This window comes from Syngnathoides biaculeatus, chromosome 2, assembly GCF_019802595.1.
Source record: "Syngnathoides biaculeatus isolate LvHL_M chromosome 2, ASM1980259v1, whole genome shotgun sequence".
NCBI lineage: Eukaryota > Metazoa > Chordata > Actinopteri > Syngnathiformes > Syngnathidae > Syngnathoides > Syngnathoides biaculeatus.
The window spans coordinates 29,850,641-29,871,326 of record NC_084641.1 but is presented as its reverse complement, the minus strand read 5'-3'; the positions used below and the strand labels follow the sequence as shown (position 1 = coordinate 29,871,326).

Sequence of the window (20,686 nt, the reverse complement as noted above, 5' to 3'; positions counted from 1 at the left end):
CGGTTTTTTTGTTTGTTTTTTGTTTTTTTGTTTTTTTTTTTGGGGGGGGGGGGGGGAGGCGAGCACATGTTCGCTCCAGCCACAGCCAGCACAACAACTCCAGAAGCCTTGAAAAGCGCCTTCCCGAGAAAGTGCCGCAAAACAGAACCGATGCCGCTTGGGGAGCACAACCTACTTTGGTGTGTTGTTTTTCGACTACAAAAAGACCAAACGAAGAGCACCGTCAGATCCGTTTTGTCGAGAAAAATCGACGGGATTGTGCGTCTGAAATAAACACAAACTAAGAACAAACAAACAAGAACACCAAGGGAACTTTACCGCAAAACTGGACTCAATCGAGTGACGACGTTTGCCTGAAGAACAAATCCTCAACTCGAAAGTGTCTGCAGTGAATCGGGGGTCGGGAACGCGTTCCTGACGGGGATGTCGGACTGCGTGTGGTGCTGAGGAAGACGTTGCGTACCGCAACCCTGCAAGTGAGGGCGGGGTCCTCCCTCCGCCACAGACAAAGACCTCGCCGGGTTCTTCCTTAAGAACTGGTCCTCGGGTCGCCGCTTCGGCCGCGCGCCGTCCGGCGGCGTGTCCAACGCCACGATGGGCTGCAACATGTGTGTGGTCCAAAAGCCTGAAGACCAATACAGGGTCATGTTCCAGGTGAGGTCTCGTCTCTTTTATTAAAAACCGTCTCGTTTCTTTCTCAAAGGACAAAGTGTACTCACAAAAGGTCCACAATCCCACTGCCCGATAAGCATTCAGGTTTTGGCCCGCTGAGGTCCGCCATCTCCTCGTTACTCGGTGTTGCATTATTAGAAATTTCTTGAATTTGTCCTTCTCTTAATGTGTCATTCTAGGATTAAAAGACTGTGGACAGTAAATGGGCAGTTTTTAAAAAAAAAAAAGTCTGGAATGTGTCCGATTGTTATCAACTAATAAGCGGTGAGAAGAGCGTCCACACTAGCCGATGGTCCAGGACTTAAAGTTTCAAACAGGACTTGAATGGCCCGCTGAGGGTGTGGCCCAAGTCTTCAACCATCCCAAGTTCCAGCTGGGCCCTCCTCACTTGTCTTTTGAGCCAAGACACAAGAACTACTTTACATTTCAACACCAAACAAAAATTCATCCATCCATCCATCCATCCATTTTCTTTGCCGCTTATCCTCACAAGGCTCACAGGGAGTGCTGGAGTCTATCCCAGCTGACAACAGGCAGGAGGCGAGGTACACCCTGAACTGGTTGTCAGCCAATCGCAGGGCACATAGAGACAAACAGCAGCACTCACAATCACACCTTGGGGCAATTTAGAGTTTCCAAATAATGTTGCATGTTTTTGGGATGTGGGAGGAAACCGGAGTGCCCACCCGGAGAAAAGCCACGCAGGCACGGGGAGAACATGCAAATTCCACACAGGGTTCCGGGATTGAATCTTGGACCTCAGAACTGTGAGGCCAACGCTTTACCAGCTGATCCTCTGTGCCACCCCAAACAAAAATGTCACAAAATCAATGCAGCATATTGAAATAGTTTTCTTACACGGGGTAAAATCTTTGTTAGATGCATGATCAGGCTACAACGACTATTTTTTTGTAGTCAACTTTGAAGGTGACGATAGCGGTGTCCATGTTGATGAACCGATGACATAGTTAGTTGTTTTTCAGTTGTCAACTCGCTCCTCCAAATACAAGCTCACTCACTCACTCACTCACTCACTCACTCACTCTCTCTGCCATCCTTGGTTTGGCCGTCGTTCATCCAGTCACATTCAGACACTTTCATGGCCTCGCACGCAATTAGATGTTCTTGACCATTTGGTGAACAGCTAGCGTTAGCATCAGCCTTTTCAGACAGGTGTTCGTAACATTTGAGCTTGTTTTCTATTTGAAGATAGACTTTTATATTTTGCTAGCGCTCTCACTTCGAGTGAAATGTTCTCACACGCTTTTGTAACTGGTGGCAGTTTTCTCCCGACGGATTAATGTTTTTTTTTTTTTTTTGGGGGGGGGGGTGGCGGTGGCGGTGGTCCGGGTGGTCCTTGTTGTTCATGCCATTATTGTTAGTTGATGAATCGATGAATTTATTCCCCCACAAGTTGATGCAAGGCTATTTCTTTATTCTGTATGTCACTGTACGTCGCTAGCATGGCGAGATGAACATTTGTAGTGAATAAATTCTCATTTTTGAAGCAATCGAGGAAAACTGGGATAATAATTAATAATAATCATAAAAGCATAATTTTGTGACACACACTTTATGGTCTTTCATTCGTAGATATAAATAAATATTACAATGTGTTTCATATGCACACGACATCACTTTACTAACTTGGGCCAGCGTCATTATTATCCCGTCCAATTCATCGTAGTAGATGAAACGAAATAATTAATAGAAAAAAAAAGGATGAATATAATTGGTAGTTGTGGTAGATTTTAACACGTGGACCTGGAAATTTTGCACCTCAATACAGTTGTTTGTTGTTTTCCTATTTTTGTGTTGAAACCAGTGATGCATGGAGCACATACGTGATGCTAATAATTCTGTGGATTAAGATCAGAACCAGCAGCGCGAAAGGTCTTTGTAGGTGGGGCGAGCAGAGGAAGGATGATGGCTGAATTGTTCAAGAAAGAAGAGAGGGAGGGAGGGAAGAAGCAAGCAAGAGGTTGCCAAGGTTACAGCCTCAGCACCGCTTGGCAAATGAGACCTCCGAGCACTCCTCAGCTCATCTGGTAGCGCAGTGGCCCAGGAAGGTCCCGACGGCGACCCGCTAACACTTGCGGTGACCCCGACACGAGCCCCGTGATCACTAGGCATGAGCAGTACTCGCCGCCCGTGCGTTTGTGGCCCGACGCGCCTTTTGAGATAAAACTGCACGCAGGGGTCCGGGCCCTGGACTACTTAATGGGGCCGCGTCTGGTGCCAGAAGCAAGAACGAGAAAGACGGAGCCCCCCCCCCCCCCCCCCCAAAAAAAAAAAGTCTCGCTAATGAGACGGAAAGGGAAAAGGAGGCTAATCAGGGAAGTCTGCCCTTTCTGCGCCTTGCCCCCACGTCGCCCGGACGGAGCAGCGGCGTGCCGGCGCCTTCAGACACGCGCTCGGTCTCGGGTGTGCTCACCACGCCGCAGAAGCGCAGAACCGCGTTTCGTAGTCCGCTGAAGTGGCACGGACTGAGTGAGCCCATGTCCAAAAACTTGTTCCGTGTCCATAAAAGATTTCTCAGCGTGAGGGCTGCCATCATGCATTTGTTTGAAGTGGGTCAGTGGTTCGCCGTTTTTATTTGATTTTTTTTTTTTTTTTTTTTACAGCGAGTAACACCCTATTGAAAAAAAAATGCCCACCTCGTAAAAATAAAATTTTATTCGTATATTCGACCCATTGACTGGCCAGAGCTTTTTAAAGATTTATAGATATTGGCAGCCATTTTAGCCCATTTCGAGCGTTCCTTCACGACAATAAAAGCACCGGACCAACCAAAAGAAAGATGAGACGCTCGTCTTTCACAAGACAAACTCTAACCTCCGACTAAAAAGTGGAGAAAATGAACATGTTCGGAAAACAGACCTGCCGAGCAGAAAAGTGAATTACATTTTTTGCTCCTCATCAAACTCAAACTGTCACGCAAGAAAAACAAGACTAACAAAGGACTTTTGATGGCAAAACAAGAAATGCGGCATTAGCGACGCTGACTCACAGAATGAAATGAATGAAAGTTGCACGTCTGTGGCTTTTTTTTTTTAACTTGCCATTCACTCCACGAACGGCGCCACATTTTCCGACTTTCCACAACCAAATGCGACGCGTACTCCGGTTACGCCACAGATACCCACACTCGTCCCAAGTTGAAGGTACCTAAACTCGTCAGGCTCCCAACGCGTTCATATTTCGTTCCGTTCAATCGACGTGAGATTATCGTCTACTCAAAAGCTGTGCTGCTCTCAAATACAAAACGACGCCATCTGCAGGGATCTGTTCGTCGTTACAGTGATTGAGGCTGTGTGGAGTTTGCATGTTCTCCCTGTGCCTGCGTGGCTTTTTCTCCGGGTGGGCACTCCGGTTTCCTCCCACATCCCAAAAACATGCAACATTCATTGGACATTCTAAATTGCCCCTAGGTGTGATTGTGAGTGCGGCTGTTTGTCTCCATCTGCCCTGCGACCAGTTCAGGGCGTGCCCCGCCTCCTGCCCGATGGGAGCCTGGGATAGGCTCCAGCACTCGTGAGGATAAGTGGATGGATGGAAGTTCTTAAAGATTGCAGATGCAAATTATTTTCCAAAGTTAAACCCAACAGAACTGTACTTCGGCTTTTGCGCTCCACTAGAGGGAGCCAATGTACCAACGTACTACGCTTTGGGACTCACTGGAGGAGGCGACGAGTCGCAAATGACGACGTTATGTCTGCGGCGAAAAATCCGCAATGCAACCACAGGCCGATTGGTCGTTTCTTGTGCTGCTTCCGCAACAAAACAGAAGTAAAAAAAAAAAAAAATCAAATCAGTAATCATATAAAAATGGAAGATAACTAGACCGCCTGCATGAAATCACCGAATGCTTCCGCGTTTCCTTTGCGTCGTGCGGCTGCGTTTACGTGTAATTACTTCATTTAAATGCGATAAAGTACACGCTAAAATATTGCGCAGCAGGCTGCGGAGGGAGTCGGTTAAATCCGAGCGCCTCCGGCCAAAGGGACAAAACCCAGGTCATCTCACATCTCGCCATGGCAACGCCGCGCACGACATTGACGGTGGCCACGCAGGCGCCGCCGATCGCTTGCGATCCGCAATCCACTTGGGAGAAGCGTCGCCTCTTGAATTGTGTGCAAATGAACCGGGCAAAAGCGAGGATTAGCCGTCGCGCGCACGCCGACTCTGGCAGCTTCCCCTGGAAACAAATTGATTTCAAGGGAAGATGCTGCCATGGCAACCGCTGTCATTAAAAAAAAAAAAAAAAAAAGACCAGCGATTGTGTGCGTGCGCCCCCTTTGCACTTCAGCCCTTTTCATCGACTGATTGCAAGGACCCCCCCCCCCTTCAAAGAAGAGGAGGAGGGGGGGGGGGACATAAATCTCGTTTTAAGGACATATTTCCATTTCGAAGACCTTTTCAATTGCCGAGTGAGAAAAAGATTGTCTGGTTCAGACGGTCAACCTGAATAAAATGCAGCAAAAATTCTGAGAGTCAGATGGCGGGTTCCCTAAATGGCCCTTTAGGGGCTCCGTACTTGTGCCTACATCAAGTCAGCTTTTTTTTCTTTTTCTCAAATTTGTGTAAAACAACATACCCGCTTATCCTCACAAGCTGTCAACGGGCAGGAGGCGGGGTACACCCTGAACTGGTACTCACAATCACACCTACGGGCAATTTAGAGTGTCCAATTAATGTTGCATGTTTTTGGGGATGTGAGAGGAAAGCGGAGTGCCCACCCAGAGAAAAACCCACGCAGGCACAGGGACAAGCTGCAAAGACCACGCAGGCAAGGCAGGGATTGAACCCGGGACCTCAGAACCGTAAGGCCAACGCTTTACCAGCTAGCCTAAAACAGTCCAAATTCGTTTACGCGATTTGCATTTTCGGGGAAAGCCTTCTCCAATTGGCTGACAAGTTCCATTTAACCCTTTCCGGGCAGGGGTTGCAAATTTGCAACAAAATATTAACCATCATCGAAAATTTGAAGTCCAGAGTATCATTTTCTTGCGAGTATCACATTTTTCCCTCTGCAAAATTTCATTTGGTCCAATAGGGTTGGGAGCTAGTGTTGCCGGTTTAGAGTGCCTCGTTGTCTTGACATGGAAAAAACCTGAGACCTTATTGATATGATTCCGGGGGATCGCGAGTACAAATGTTCAAATATGTAGTTACAGTACACATCAGCAAAAGAAAGATGCCAGATGAAGTAAGGTTTTTTTTCCAGGTCATCATAGAGGTACTTCCAATTACCGGAGACAAATTCCTTGTGTGGTATTTCGTACATACGAGCTCAATAATAATCATCATAATAATAATAATCTTCATTTTATACACTCGGCAATTTTTTTTTTTTTAATTAATTTATCATTACCATGACAACACTCTGTGTGGCGTGCCAAGTTTCCATTTATTCTCACTTTATCTAGACTATACATGAATTATATCTATACTAGCATTATACTTGTTTGGCTAGCAACAAACATGTCGCCCAAATATCATTTTAATTGGCGTAAAGATGTTCCATGCATGTAAGAAATAGGAAAAGACGTGCATACGTGCAGTACTTGCAAAGTTTTGGTCTCCTCGTCTGCAGATTTCGTTTTTGGTTCTTTGGAGACTCGGCGGAGTGGCGGTGGGGGGCGCGCTTGACCTGGATAAGAAAACCAACAACAATGCGGTCGGTGGCTCGTGTGTATTTACGGACACGGTGATGTTTTCCCTCCCCCGCTTTTTCCACTTTAAAGCCCTTTTCATAGATATATAACGAGCAATTATGCATCTAGTACCGACTTATTTATTTTCCCCACAAAGTCCTTTGTGGTTGTATACAATACTTACGAGTTCTTTCTCACTGGGCGTGTCCATCCAGCAAAACAATTCCTCGAAAGCCATTTTTGGTTCGTGTGTCTCCCGCCCCCCACAATCCCCCTTTCGCCTCCTTGCCCCCCCCCCCCCCCCCCGCCCCAACCATCTCTCGACTACATTTTGCTCTTTCATCTCCATCCATCCGCCCACCGCCTGTGCAGTTTCTCCTCCTGTGGGATTTTTTTTGTTTTGTTTTGTTCTTTTTGCTGTTGCTTTGTCTATATAAGATTTATGTTTATGTAAATAAGTTTAATATCCAAAATACCGAAGGATCGCACGATCGATTGCCGCGAGCAAGAATCATCGCCACCATTTTTGAGGTCCAACACAAAAGCCTTTCATAATATATTAAAACTTTAATTCAGAGGACCTGTATTTTATTTATCTATTGTACAAATGCAGGTAAAATTTCATAAAAAAAATATTATTTAAAAAATTCTCAACACAACAGAAATGAAATAAATTAGCGGCAAAGTCAGTCTCGAAATTTTGTTCAAAAATGTCACTGAGATTTCGTGAGAGTTCCGTAACCCCCCCCCCCGCGGAACGTGAGATCGCGCTGTGACAACATTTTAGCTAGACAGTGAAAATGTTGATGTTTAGGAGGTGACGAAATTTGGACACTGTATAAAGTTAGTGTACTGTCGACGCTGAGGTCTTGCTGAAATTGGACTACGGCGGTGTGTGCTCTAAAGTGTCCGGTGCATTATTTCAAATACGGGGCTCAATCTTTAAAATCAGAACGATGTTAAAGGTTTCGATTATTGTTTTACGCCGACTCGGTCGCTAGTACGACAACAACAAACGACTCACTGTTGTGTGCGAGCACCATCCTACGTTTAAAGATGTTTGAATGAGATTATTTCGTCAACAAGGTGAGGCAGCTACCGGTCTGTGTTTTGGCTGTGAAGTTCCGCGTCAACTTGGTTAGGTCTCGCCGAATCCCGTCCTCGTGTTGCGTTCGTCAACTGCAGTTCGAACAAATCTGGTTGAATTACGCCTGCGCGGGATGTTTTTCGAACAGTTCCGATTTCTTCCACAGAGCATTCCATAAAAACTTCCGCTTTCGCTGCCATCTATGATTGTCTATGCGGGAAGCCATTTTCTTTACCGGGGTTGTCTTGGCGTGACGTCACACGGCGGCAGCTCCGACGGGGCCTCGGTTTGAAACAGACATCGGAGGCGTTTGGAGTACAAAGAAAAATGTGCACTCTGGCTGTTGTGTTTTCAAATATATATTTTTTATGAAAAATTAGCTACATTTGCGTGATACACAAAATATAGGTCCTCTGGATTAGATCTTTAACAAAATAATGGATTAACCACATAGCATGTTTACCAGGGACCTTGAAAAATATCCGTTCTCTTGAGTGAGAGTTAAGTACCGGCCGGGACTGTGGCGGCGGGACCCGCGACACGCAGCAACCTGTTCAACTGCCCGGCGCGCCCCTCCTACGCTCACGCCAGATCGGTGGCGGCGACCGGCCTACGGCTACAACGCTTTCGCGCGATTGTCTACGTCGACGCTGTCACGCCGGCTATCACAACAACAACAACAACAACAGAATGGATTCTCCGTCGGCTCTGGGCGGACAAGTTCTATTGCAGGTGCACCGGATGAAGTCATTGATAATGAATGAGAGAGCGCTTGCCCCCCCCCCCCCCCCCCCCCGACACTGCTTCACCTTCTTTCACTCGCTCATCTAGCATTTATGAACAAGGAAGCGTTTGTTTGCAGCTTTTTGGATGATGCTCATGCAGCAAGAACACGTGAACGTCTCTTATTTGTCGTCAAGCGAGGAAGCTCATTACGAGAAGGCAGCGAGATTAACGACGGGACATCAACGTGAGCGAGGACGAGCGCAAAATAGAAAACCGAGCAACGGCGGCTCCGGGGAGGGACGGCGCTGGCAGAAGCGCTGAGTTAGCGCGGCGGCAGAAGCGGGAAGGAGGTGAACGCGAGCGGAATGGCGAGGAAGGAGGACAGGTGGGGGGGGGGGGGGCAAAGATGTTAAAGGGGCTATGCGGCGCCATCACAAGATTCCAAAAAAGGGAAACAGGACGCAGAGTGCTTGGCTGCAAGTAATAAAGTGCGAAGAACTGAATTTCACGAGGCGGCACGGTGGGGGTGACTCGTTACAGCGTCAGACCCGCAGTTCTGAGGACCGGGGTTAAAATCCCGGCCCCGCCTGTGTGACATTTGCATGTTCTCCCGCTGCCTCTGTGGGCACTCCGCTTTCCTCACACATCCCCAAAACACGCAACGATTGGAGACTCGATAAATTGCCCGTAGGTGTGATTGTGAGTGCGAATGCTGGTTTCTGTGTGCCCTGCAATTAGCTGGCAACCAGTTTCCAGGTGAACCCCGCCAGCCTCCTGGCCGAAGATAGCTGGGATAGGCTCCAGCACGCCCACAACCCTTGTGAGGATGAGCGGCTGAATTGGATTAATGGAAGAATTTTGTATCCAAAGAGCTTATTAAGACGATTGCAGATGCCCTGATGGCTGATTGTGAGACAGGCAGAAAATATTCATACAACCAGAAATACATAAAAGGCCATATTCTAAATAAAATGTACAAGAGCACCATTGATATTGATAACGTCGTAAGCCATACTTTTCTTTTCTCTCGTGAGACTACTACTGAACAAAAAAATAGAATGATGTAACCTGTTGACGTTTTTCAAATGTGTTTGGTCACTCATATTTGGAAAAATGTACGGGTGCGGCCAGTCATGCCCGCAGACATAAAGTTGCGGGTGTGTGTTCTGTTTGTAATTTTGAGTGTACCCCTTTAAGAGCGGAGGGTGGTGGTGTCAGGTAAACTCGGAAGAAGAAAGGTTGAGTAGAGACCGTCAGGCTGTGGTTTACTGCGCTGGATCGGTTTTCATGTGCGCTGAGAGTGTGCGATAAATGCGCAATTGCGCAGTGGCGCAGCTTAGAGGGAACATTGGTCAAGACTACACAAAATAAGCCACATTTTTCAGTATGTATTTCTACTCGTAACAAATTCTACGTGAGTGATTTTTCGAGCTCGACTGTGCAGATTCGCGAGCGCGACGGCGCACGGGCACGTACGCGCCCGTCAAATCACAACGACTGGTGTTTGGCATTGAGAGCGATAAGTCTGGTTCACAAATTGATTGATATGATCATGAAAATAATTCAAATGACTCGATTTGTCACGGAACTTTTTGGAACAATAAAACCACGTAAACATTTTTCAGTTTAGTATCATTTAACCACTATTTACAAGTTTACAGCAATGTCTGGGACAGGCTGAAATCACGTAAATCCAAATGAAACAAAATGTATCAAAAATTTGCATATGTTAGTGCGCTTACACTAAAAGTTTATTTTGTTGCATTTTTCATGATAACTGAATTCAAACGGAGGCACCTGATCGTGATGCCGACTCGCCCGTTTTCCAGGTGAACCGGAAGGATTTGCGCCGCCTGTCCGGCGATCCCCCGCTGGACGTGAGGGACCCCCTGCTGGCCAACATAATCCGCGGCCGCAAGTCCCGCAGACGGGCGGGCTTAACGGGCCCCCCCGCCGGCGTGGCTCCGCTGACCATGGGGATGGCCGACTGCGTGGACAGCTGCACCCAGACGGACATCAGCTTCCAACACACGTTGACCGGGGGCAAGAGCAGGCAGTCTCCGCCCAACCCCCCGCCGTCGCCCCCTCTACCGGCGCTCCTGGAGCCGTACCTGCTCAACGAACTGTCAGTCACGTCGCGTCGCGTACATCTCGCTTGGATCGACCTCGCGCTAACCCCCCCCCCCGACCCTTTCAGTTACCTAGAGCCCGTGTACTACGACCCGGCCGACTACTTCGACATAACTCAGCACGACGTTGACAGGCAGGATGAGCTGGAATATGAGGTGAGGAACCTTCGGAAAGACGGTTGAGTTTTTCTTCCGTATTCTTGACATTCAGGTTAAGGCCCGCCGCACACCAAGCAACAAGAACAAAATCCTATCGAGTGTTTCACCGCTTGTAACAACGAGCTGATCTACTAGCGTCCCAAACTTTTAATACAAGTGAGAACTTTATGAAGCTGGTGAGGATATCTGATTCTGATCTGGCTAATAGGTTGTACTAGTCTGGCTAAAGTCACATTTTCTTGTCTTGTAAGACATTCCCGTACTTGAGGTGTCCAATGAACCGAGGACAAAGAACGTATCGGCACATGGACCGGAAACTAGACTTCAAGGATGTGGAGTAAATGCTAAAACGACTTTCGAAGCGGCTGAACCATTTCTCCAAACTTTCTCTCACCACCAGGAGGTGGAGCTGTACAAATCCCGACATCAGGATAAACTCGGGCTGACCGTGTGCTACAGAACCGACGACGAGGAGGATCTTGGAATCTATGTCGGCGAGGTGACGTGGACTTCCTGTTTATTTGTTTTGCTGCAACTCAATTTGGGCTCTGATTTTTCGTGGCCGCTGCAAATCCCTGAAATCTGTACGGAGGCAAGGTTTCCAATTCCGCCATCTTGTGTGTCATGGAGGTCAAAGAACACAGGTGATAGGTGAAGCGTGAAGTTTTTTTTTCTACCGTTAGTTTATCCGTTTGGTCTAAGGGTGGTGGTGATGCACAAGATGGCGCAATTGGAAACCTATCCATTCCGCAGAAGTGCGCGAACCGGCGTATTTAAACAGGGGCCATCTGTGCCGCTGCGGGAGTGGACATAACCGACTTCATTCGCCGCCAATCAAAGCAGCTCCTCTCCTTCCCTTTAAATGTGGCGCAGAGAGTCTCGGTGTGGAAGAGGATGCAGCGATCCATGCGTGACTGGAGCAGTGCCACCGGTCTTGGGAGGCGTGGCAACAGAATATTTGAACCGGTAACATTATTAATATTACGGAATCAGCTGGTGGTCGCCGCTGGCAACTTAAATGTGTCCACGGACCTCATGGAGCCGTGATTGTCTGTCAGAGGTGTGTGCCAGCCAGTAGGCTGATCTGAAAAATATGAGGAATTCTTATAAGGGAAAGGGGGGTGGTGGTGGTGGTGGTGGTGGTGGGGGGGGGGTGTTTCCCTGTAAATTGAGTGTTCTTCGTATGTCGGACTGGAGCGGCACCAACTCCCGGAGACAAATTCCTTGGGTGTTGTTACAGATTCGAGTTCTACGATTCAGAGAGTTTGATGGCCACTGTTTTCACATAATTTACAAACGGAATACGTCTGACAACGGCACGTTCGCAGAGTCCGCGCGAAAAGCAGGACACTCCGATCTTTATCCTGTGCCGCAGATCCACGGTGTATGAAAACAGAGTCGCAAACTGCCTTCTGCCTTCCTCCAGGTGAACCCAAATAGTATCGCTGCAATGGACGGCCGCATCCGCAAGGGGGACAGAATATTGCAGGTGCAGAAACTCGTCCGGAACCTTCCACCCAGTCGTAATGAAGCGTACCAACACACCCTCATCGCTGTTCGGATACACAACACACTCACCAGACACATCGTACAGCGTCCTCTCTTTTTTCATATTTTTTCATTTTTTAGATTAATGGAGTGGACATTCAGGACAGAGAGGAGGCAGTCGCCATTCTGACCAGAGAGGACAGCACGAATGTCTCCTTGCTCCTCGCACGACCCGAGACCGAGGTGAGGACATTGAAAGAGCAGGTCAGACAGAAGGAGCGAGCGGCCCACTAAAAATACGCTCGTCCTTTATCGTCTCGCCTGCATCGTGAGACAGTTATCTCAAACATCTACTTGTGAGATTTAAAGTGGAAACGGATTCATTATCCTGAATCCCGATTTTAGTGAATGCTTGGAAATACAGTGAAGAAAATGAGTATTTGCACACCGAGCTGTATTGCAACTTCTCCCACTTAGAAATCATCAGAGGGGTGTGAAATTTTCATCGTAGGTGCATGTCCACTGCGTATGATTGTTTTACCGATTTATTTGTGTTGTGCAACTGCAAATAAGTATTTCAACACCTGTCTACCAGCTAGAATTCTGACCCTCAAAGACCTGTCAGTCCGCCTTTAAAAGTCCACCTCCAGTCCACGTATTATCCTGAAACCGGTGCGCCTGTGTGAGGTTGTTAGCGGCATAAAGACACCCGTCCACCCCATACAATCCGTAAGACTCAAACGCGTAACGTGGCCAAGACCAAAGCGCCGTCCAAAGACACCAGAGACAAAATTGTACAACTCCACACGGCTGGAAAGGGCTACGGAGAAATTGCCAAGCAGCCAATCATCCCAAGAACACCATCCCTACTGTGAAGCGCGGGGGTGCTAGCATCACGCTTTGAGGGTGTTTTGATGCACATGGGACAGGACGACTGCGCCGTATTAAGGAGAGGATGATCGCGGCCATGCATTGTGAGATTCTGAGGAACAACCGCTTTCCACTCAGCCAGGAAAACCAAGGAGTGGCTCCGTAAGAAGCATATCAAGGTTCTGGCCTGGCCTGGCCTAGCCAGTCTCCAGACCTAAACCCAATAGAAAAATCTTTGGAGGGAGCCGAAACTCCGTGTTTCTCAGCGACAGCCCAGAAACCCGTCTGATCTAGAGAAGATCTGTGTGGAGGAGTGGGCCAAAATCCCTCCTGCACTATGTGCAAACCTGGTGAACTACTACGGGAAACGGTTGACCTCTGCATTTGCAAACAAAGTGTACCAAATATTAACATTGGTTTTCTCAGGTGTTATTTATTTGTACTCATTTTCTTCACTGTATTACAGTCGGGCGGCATTTCCCACCTCCAAAATCACAACTTTTCAAATACAACAAAAAAATGCTCGTGTTGTATTTTGGATCATTTCTTTCATAGCCAGCAGAAACCAAGATTTACCAATATGAACACACTTCACTCCAAACATCGATTAAGCAGTAAAAGATATGTTTCCATCCATCCATTTGTCTACCTACATATATATATTCACGGTCCCCTCAAAAGGTCTGGAAACCTTTATCCCATATCAAGTAGAGCGACAACAAACAATGAGGACCAGGTCGGCGAGCAAAGGCAATTTGTTGTCTTCATTGTGCGCCTCCCTCAAGGTCATTCCCGAATCTATCGGTACAGGAGTTACGACACGGCTCAGGCCCATTTATCACGATTCTTTTGTTTGTCGGCCAAATGACAAAATTGACTGTGTCATCCCCGCCGCCTGCTGTTGAGAAAGGCAGACTCCTACGCTAACCGTGAAAGACGACGGCATCTGTATGCAGGTCACATTTTGCGCCGAGCGCTGGAGGGCACATTTAAAACACTGTCGTCGTAATCAGGATGTACAACACACACAAACACGCAAATATGCACGTCCTTGTCTTTGGAGAGACGACTACCTTGAAGACCAGAGAAAAGCCTAAAACCAAGAGGACTCCTCATTGGCATTCCGACGAGGCCAAGGTCTCATCAAGCAAAAGGTTTAAGTTTGATCGGCGGCCACGCGGGAAAGCTGAGAGAGGGCCCGAGCGGTCGTCCGCAAACGCCAACAAAGACGAACAGATCAAGGCCTTTCAGCGTCTGAATGCGATTCACGTGCGTTCACTTCAGCGAAAGATCAACTGGGTTCTTGAGGATGGATCTACACTCGCTGAAGAGGATTTGCGCAAAGTTCTGCCGGCCACTGACAAGGGGAAGCGCACGGAAACTGCAACAGAACATTCGGTCCAGTGATGCCACATCGGTGTCAATCTTACCCGTGTGTCAAACTATTTGGGCTCACGTTTGAGATGAGAAAAGTCTCAAGAGAAGACCACAAATGTCTTTGCAGCTATTCTCACCCGCTTGCCTTGGCAGCGCAAGGCGAGTCGGAAGCTAGCCTACAGATGAGCTCCTGAAGAGTAGCGCAAAGGAAGTGAAGGCGTGTTCAATGAGTAGAACCAACTCCTCCTGAGATCAAACTCTATGCGGCGAAGGTTGGTTTGCGTCAGGTATGAACGTAGTAAGACAGGTTTCCAAGATCTGGGCAGTTGTCCAGAGAGTTTTGCTGTGGTTTGACCTTGTGAGCGAAAGTGTGAGATACGAGCGCTGTAGGGTAGCACTGAAGTCAACAGCTCCCTAAGAAACAGGCAACGGTTTGGCAGCGATTGAACAATTCCTCTAAAAATGCAATTGTAGTTGTTTAGTGTCACCACAGGTGAGGCTTCGTGTCAAAGCGATCATTACAACAACCACAATTTTGCCAGTATGTTAGCAAATACAGGCTAACAAATAGCACGGGTGTTGCCATAAAACCATTCATGCAACGAGTATTTGAAGACATACAGTGCAGCAGGGCTCAGCAACCTTTGGGAGGCTGAGGGCTACTTCGTGAGCACCGATCGTACGAAGGGCTAACGTGACCTGTTTGCGGCAAATTTCAGACTCGTACATGAAATATTTTTGTTTTAATTTATTGTAGTAAATGACATTACAGCCATTTTAAAAATGTTAATTCACGTGAGCAAGTCAGATTCACAATTTTAAGAACACAAATAAGAGTAATTTGTGGGCTATGGTATTTTTGGAACATACCTTGCGGGCGCCTTATATGGTCCTCGCGGGCTACCGTTGGCCCGCGGGCACCGCGTTGGTGACCCCTGCAGTACAGCAACACATGGAAACAGAAAACATGGCAATACTTGCAAGTATATATCATTTATCCTCCGCAAAGAACAGCTAATATTACTCCATCTTACTAAGGAGTTGTGACCCTCCATTTTATACTGCCCCCAGGTGGCCAAGGTGGACACACCAGAAGGAGCAGCATCATGTCCATTAAGTGGAAGTAAACAAACATGGCAAAAAAATTGTATAAAGTACCAAATTACACTGATATTTTTCTTATTGTACAAAATTGATTAATTGTATTTTAATTGATTTCAAAGGGGAAAACAATCAAGTCTTTCAATAAAATATTTGTCCTTCTTTTCCATCCTCTGAATTCAACAACTCCCCATCAGAACGACAAGCAAGTGGACCCAGAAAAACTGGACCTGGAGCCACTGGACAACGCTATCCATCTGCTGGCCAGTCAAAGAACCGCCAGCCCTCCGGGAGACGGCGCCGCCGGCTGCCACGATTGCTTACCGAGTCGGGATTCGCCTGACTTGCTGCAGACCGTGCTGAGCAACAGCCAGGAGCTGGACAGCGGAGTGGGCCGTACGGACGAAAGCACGCGCTACGAGGAGTCCTCGGAACACGACCTCCTGGGAGACGACCACACCAGCGCCTCCAATACAAACGCCACAAACACGCCCGGAAGCATGCGCAAATTTTCGTCCCCGCGAAGCGACACGCCGCCACTACTGTACTCGCAGGACCTTCATTTCAGCAGCGACTCCCTTTTGGGCCTGGACTGCGCCAACGGGGGAGGGCTCGAGCAGCTAAAGGGCATTGAAAGGACATACCCGGGTGACCCGGTGAGGATGATGATGCCCGGACTGACAGAAGAAGAGTGCGAGAGGTACAAAGAGCTGCTGGAGATCAAGTATTACTACGAGAGAAGCGGCGGCCGCGAGGAGTGCGGCGTCCCGCTGGACGAGAACAAGAACGAGCACCTGAGTCGGCGCGAGATGGCGCTCCTGGAGGAGGAGTTGCGGCACCTCGAATTCAAGTACCGAAACATCCTCAGGGCGCAGAAGATGCAGCAGCTGAGAGAGCGCTGCCTCAAGGCTTGGCCTCTGGAGGACAAGGTCAGTCGGTGCTCGGTCGGAGAGGAGTCCCGACACCAGGCTCTGTCCGACATCAACGAGCTTCCGGAGAGGGAGCGTTCGGATAAGGACAGCACCAGCGCCTACAACACCGGAGGGGAAAGCTGCATGAGCACCCCGCAGATCAACGAGCAGCATCCTTCACCTTCCTCAGCCAGCCCGGAGGGAGGAGAACCTCGCCCGGAGAAGAGCTTCTCCTCAAGCCCGAGAGACGGGGCGCCCCGGAATGAAGGAGGTGCCGGGGTCCCGGTCAACCTCAACCACTCTCACAGGAGAGGATCCAACCAAGGAGCCCGGAGGGGTTCTGACGGAGGGCTGAGACGCAACTGCAAAACCAACCCCCAGAGCGTGAGGCTGGGGGGCCACAGTGCCGAGAACAGCCCTTACATGTCCCGTCGTCACGCCGAAACCAAGCTGCCTCAGCATTACTTGAGCTGCATGCAACTTGGCTCTCCGCCGGCCTCCGAAAAGACGGCGGGATACAGAGACGCTAATCCGGACCCCCGCCAAGGGGACGTCAGCCCCATGAGTCTGGGTAGCACATGTAAAGACGTGGCCCGGAGCACCGCCGCCGAGCCCTTCTCACCGCGTATGGAGTGGAAAGTGAAGGTGCGGAGCGACGGCTCACGCTACGTGGCCAAGAGGCCCGTGCGCGACCGCCTCCTGAAGGCGCGGGCCATGAAGATTCGGGAAGAACGCAGCGGAATGACCACGGACGACGACGCGGTGAGCGAGATGAAGATGGGCCGCTACTGGAGCAAGGAAGAGCGTAAGCAGCAGCTCCAGAAGGCCCGGGAGCAGCGGCGGCGCCGGGAGATGATGATGCAGAGCCGCCACGACTTCTTGAGGGAAAGGGAGCAGGGATGCGGGGGTTCCGTTGTTGATGGCGGCGGAGCGGGACTGCAGGGAGCTGCGCAGCACCAGCAGCAGCAGCAGCAGGAACCCACCTCCATCCTGGAGATGTGCCACCGCAGGAGCATGAAGAAACGCAGTCGCAGGATTCTGGACAATTGGATTACCATTCAGGAGCTGCTGACCCACGGGAGCAGGTCCGTGGACGGGACCAAAGTTTACAACCCCCTGCTGTCCGTCACCACAGTCTGACCGGGACGCCCGACGGGAGCTCTCGGGTGAGGATGAGGATGCTGGTGCCAAAACCGGATGCGGCAAACGTTTTCACACTCGCACGAGTAACGAGTTCGGGATATTGCGCCTTCAGGTCAGATTTCAGGATGAGCGTAAAATGCACCCGAACCTTTACGGGTAATTTTCTTTCAAACTTGAATGCACATTGCAACTGCGCTTCAGTCATTTTTGCATAAATTGCGGTTCTCTAAAAAGTCGCCGACCCGCAAAATTCAAGGTGTTTGATCCCTGAACATTTGTGTTCCTTTCCGTGATTCTTCCACTCTCGTAGTCTTGGTTTGCAACCTCCGCGAGATCAGTCAGCGGCCACCTCCCGGTTCATTCTCGCCGTCGTCTCGTGATGTCAAAACGTGAGCGGAATCGTGAAGAGGACTGTTTGGATTCAAATTTTAATTCAGCCGGGAAATGTCGTGGTTCAAACACCTGTTGTAAATTTTGCCGATCAGCTCAAGTAGCGTACCGTACCGTACTCCAAAACTACGGAGACGTCGAGCAGTTCGCCAAGTCCGTCGAAAACCTTCGAGGGTCCGAGTGCATTTTAGCGTCGCATTCAATTTCACAAGTGAACCCGATATCTAGTTTTCCTGAATGTAAGTAGTACAGATGTGCATGAAATATCACAAATTCTCATTTGAATACTATACTTAAAAAACAAACAAAAAACACAAGCGAAATATACTTACGTACAAAAATACTTTTTTTTTTGCCCTGTCAATTATATACAATATGTGCTTTGTCAACTTGGCAAAATGAAAAAAAAAAACTGCACAAAAAATTGTTACCTTCTTAATGTTACTGAGGAAGACAAAAAAATTACGCTATGTCGCATGTTGTTTAAGAGCTAGCTAGCGTTGGCAGGACTTATGCTACAAAATATTGCTTTCCTTTAAGATTGCTAATGCTGTGAACTGAATAACCAAAACAAAAAAGGAAAAAAAAAAAAAAGCTATATTAGCTATCGATGATAACCGGAAAAAAAATACACCACACAAGTGCTTGTGGGATTTTTTTTTTTTTTTTTTTTTTTTTTACAGATGAGCTGGAGAATTTATTTGCTGTTTTTTAGGGTGGCACATCCTTGCCATGTTATTTGGAAAGGTTAAGTTAAATTATTTTAAGCACGTTAAGGAGTCAAAAGTCCATACAGAGTAAAAGCTAAAAAAAAAGTTACAAAAAACAGCGGAACTCAGAGGAAGTACCGTACTTATTGTTTCTAAGTATTTGTACTTCCTTACTTAGCGCCACTGCCATGAAATGAGTGTGAAAGGGGTTACCCGCCCGGGTCACCCCAAACCCACAACCAAAAAAAAAAAAAAAAGAAACCCACAAATCAACACGTACAGTGGATACAGAAATTATTTAGACCCTCTTCAATTTTTCACTTTCACTTATTGCTGCCATTTGATCAAACAAATCAAATTCCTCCCCAAAAAAAGGAATTTTTCCAGATGCATTAAAAAAAAAAAGAACTGAAATATCACAAAGCCCAAAGTCTGCGCATTCAGGTTCCTGGGAGTCCCGATCTGAGGACCTCTCCTGGACAGACGGCATCTCGAGATCAGCCCCAACCGCTGTTGTCTCGTCACCGAGATTGACGATATCATTCTAGACTGTCGAGACGGTACGGGAGGGGGCTCAGCACGTAGCCCGACTGGTGAGCCGGTTCTCAGTGTAAAGGTGGAGGCCGAATCCGTTGGTCAAAAAGTCCTTGATCCAAGTGCATATAAGAGGAGGGAGGCCCAGGATGTCGAGTTCAGTCGTCAGAATGTCCAGTACGGTTTTGTTTTAAAACTGAGTTATGGTCCACAAAGAGCATGAAGTGGCGGTGGGGGTGGGGGGAGTGCCGGACCAGCTGAGTGTTGCTGGGCTGATTCAAAGCGAGCAAAGAAGTCGCTGAGCTCCTCTCTCAATGACTCTCTTTGGTCTGCTGGTGCCGCATCAAAACCTCTCCCAGTTTGTGAGGCTCTTGTAGACCCTGCCAAAGCTCCCGCGGTCTGTCGCTGGCACGATGCGACTCTGACCTCCTCTTCAGGGTTATTGATCCGTTTTTCAGTTCAGCCTGAGACATGCCGTAAAGAGCTCTGTCGCCTGACCCGCGGCACACCAGAAGACCTCTCATGGAACACTAACGTGGCACAGCACGCTCGTAGGGAATCACTGTTCTAAGCGGATATACCGGAAGAAAACCAAGGTTCACCTTCAAATCGGATTATCACCATAAGCAGACCTAAAACAATGTCGTGGCTTCAGAACAACTCTGTGACTGCTCTTGAATGGCCCAGCCAGAGCCCTGACTTAAACCCAATTGAGCATCTCCGGGAGAGACCTGAAAATGGCCGCCGAGCAACGTTCACAATCAAATCTGAAACAGGAGCAGACGTGAAAAACGTGTTGCATCATTCCCCAAAAAGACTCGTGGCTGGATTAGCGCCAAAGGGTCCGACTGCTAAATACTGAGCAAAGGATGTGCATAATTAGGGTTGGGTGAAATTGAAATTTCAACAACGCACCTTTTTCTGTCACTTTCAGGTGCTGTCTGTTCACTGAGGAAAAAAAATGAACTTGATGATTTCAGGAAAAGGGTGCAATAAATTGAAGGGGGTCTGAATACTTTTCTCTAGGCACCGATTTTGGACACGGAGTACAGTACTCTGGTTTGAGTCGGTCCAAGGGCGTGTGCTCCTGTTCCATGCAGACAAACATTTTGCGTCTTGAAGCAATCCAAACTACAATATGTATACCAACTTTTTTTTTTTTTTTTTGCTCCTTGATTCATATAATTATTCAAATAAAGAAGTCAACAAGCTGCTTCTGGAATAAAATTGTAATACGAATTGAAGGAAATTACACCATCGGAAAAGATGAACTGGATTGTGAATATCATTCACCATATCAGCATTAGGATTTAGTGGGTATAAAACATATTAACAATAATCATAGGGGAGGTGTCTGGCTTGGGAAACGTCAATTTAAAAATGTAAGAGCGCCCTCTACTGTTGAAACAAATGACGACTCGAGGAGCAACCTGCAAACGAGTACTGTACCATTCAGGGGTGCAAATCCAAAGAGGAAAAAAGCACAACAGGAAGTGATCGTTCTGGAAAATTCCACGTCAGACCAGAAGGTGCTTCTCGGGCAGATTTCGTCGGAAGCACAACTTGACAGCTTTTCTGTTTTTAACTTAACAGCACAACTGCAAACACTTGAAAATGATTGTGTTTTTTCTTTTTTTTCCAAAGCACATTTCTGTATAATTCCTTGCGCCTTTTAGCTATTAAGATCATTTTTCAGTCACTAAAAGGCCTTAAAAAAAAAAAAAAAAAAAGC

The 20,686-nt window shown here is 47.9% G+C and overlaps 1 protein-coding gene across 1 annotated transcript; it reads left to right on the top strand.

Annotated features, from left to right (window-relative positions):
* Positions 1–594: 594 nt before the first annotated feature.
* On the top strand, positions 595–17,382 carry LOC133514581 (PDZ domain-containing protein 4-like). The gene is made up of 7 exons (XM_061846396.1): positions 595–654; positions 9,972–10,267; positions 10,340–10,427; positions 10,831–10,929; positions 11,857–11,919; positions 12,060–12,161; positions 15,464–17,382. The coding sequence occupies exons 1-7, from the start codon at positions 595–597 to the stop codon at positions 17,315–17,317; spliced, it is 2,562 nt and encodes an 853-aa protein (XP_061702380.1). The 3' UTR covers positions 17,318–17,382.
* Positions 17,383–20,686: the final 3,304 nt, after the last annotated feature.

Coding starts and splice junctions, on each gene's coding strand:
- LOC133514581 (XM_061846396.1), top strand. CDS start 595: ATGGGCTGCAACATGTGTGTGGTCCAAAAGCCTGAAGACCAATACAGG. Junction 10,930..11,856: donor TTGGAATCTATGTCGGCGAG/GTGACGTGGACT, acceptor GCCTTCCTCCAG/GTGAACCCAAATAGTATCGC. Junction 11,920..12,059: donor AGGGGGACAGAATATTGCAG/GTGCAGAAACTC, acceptor TTCATTTTTTAG/ATTAATGGAGTGGACATTCA.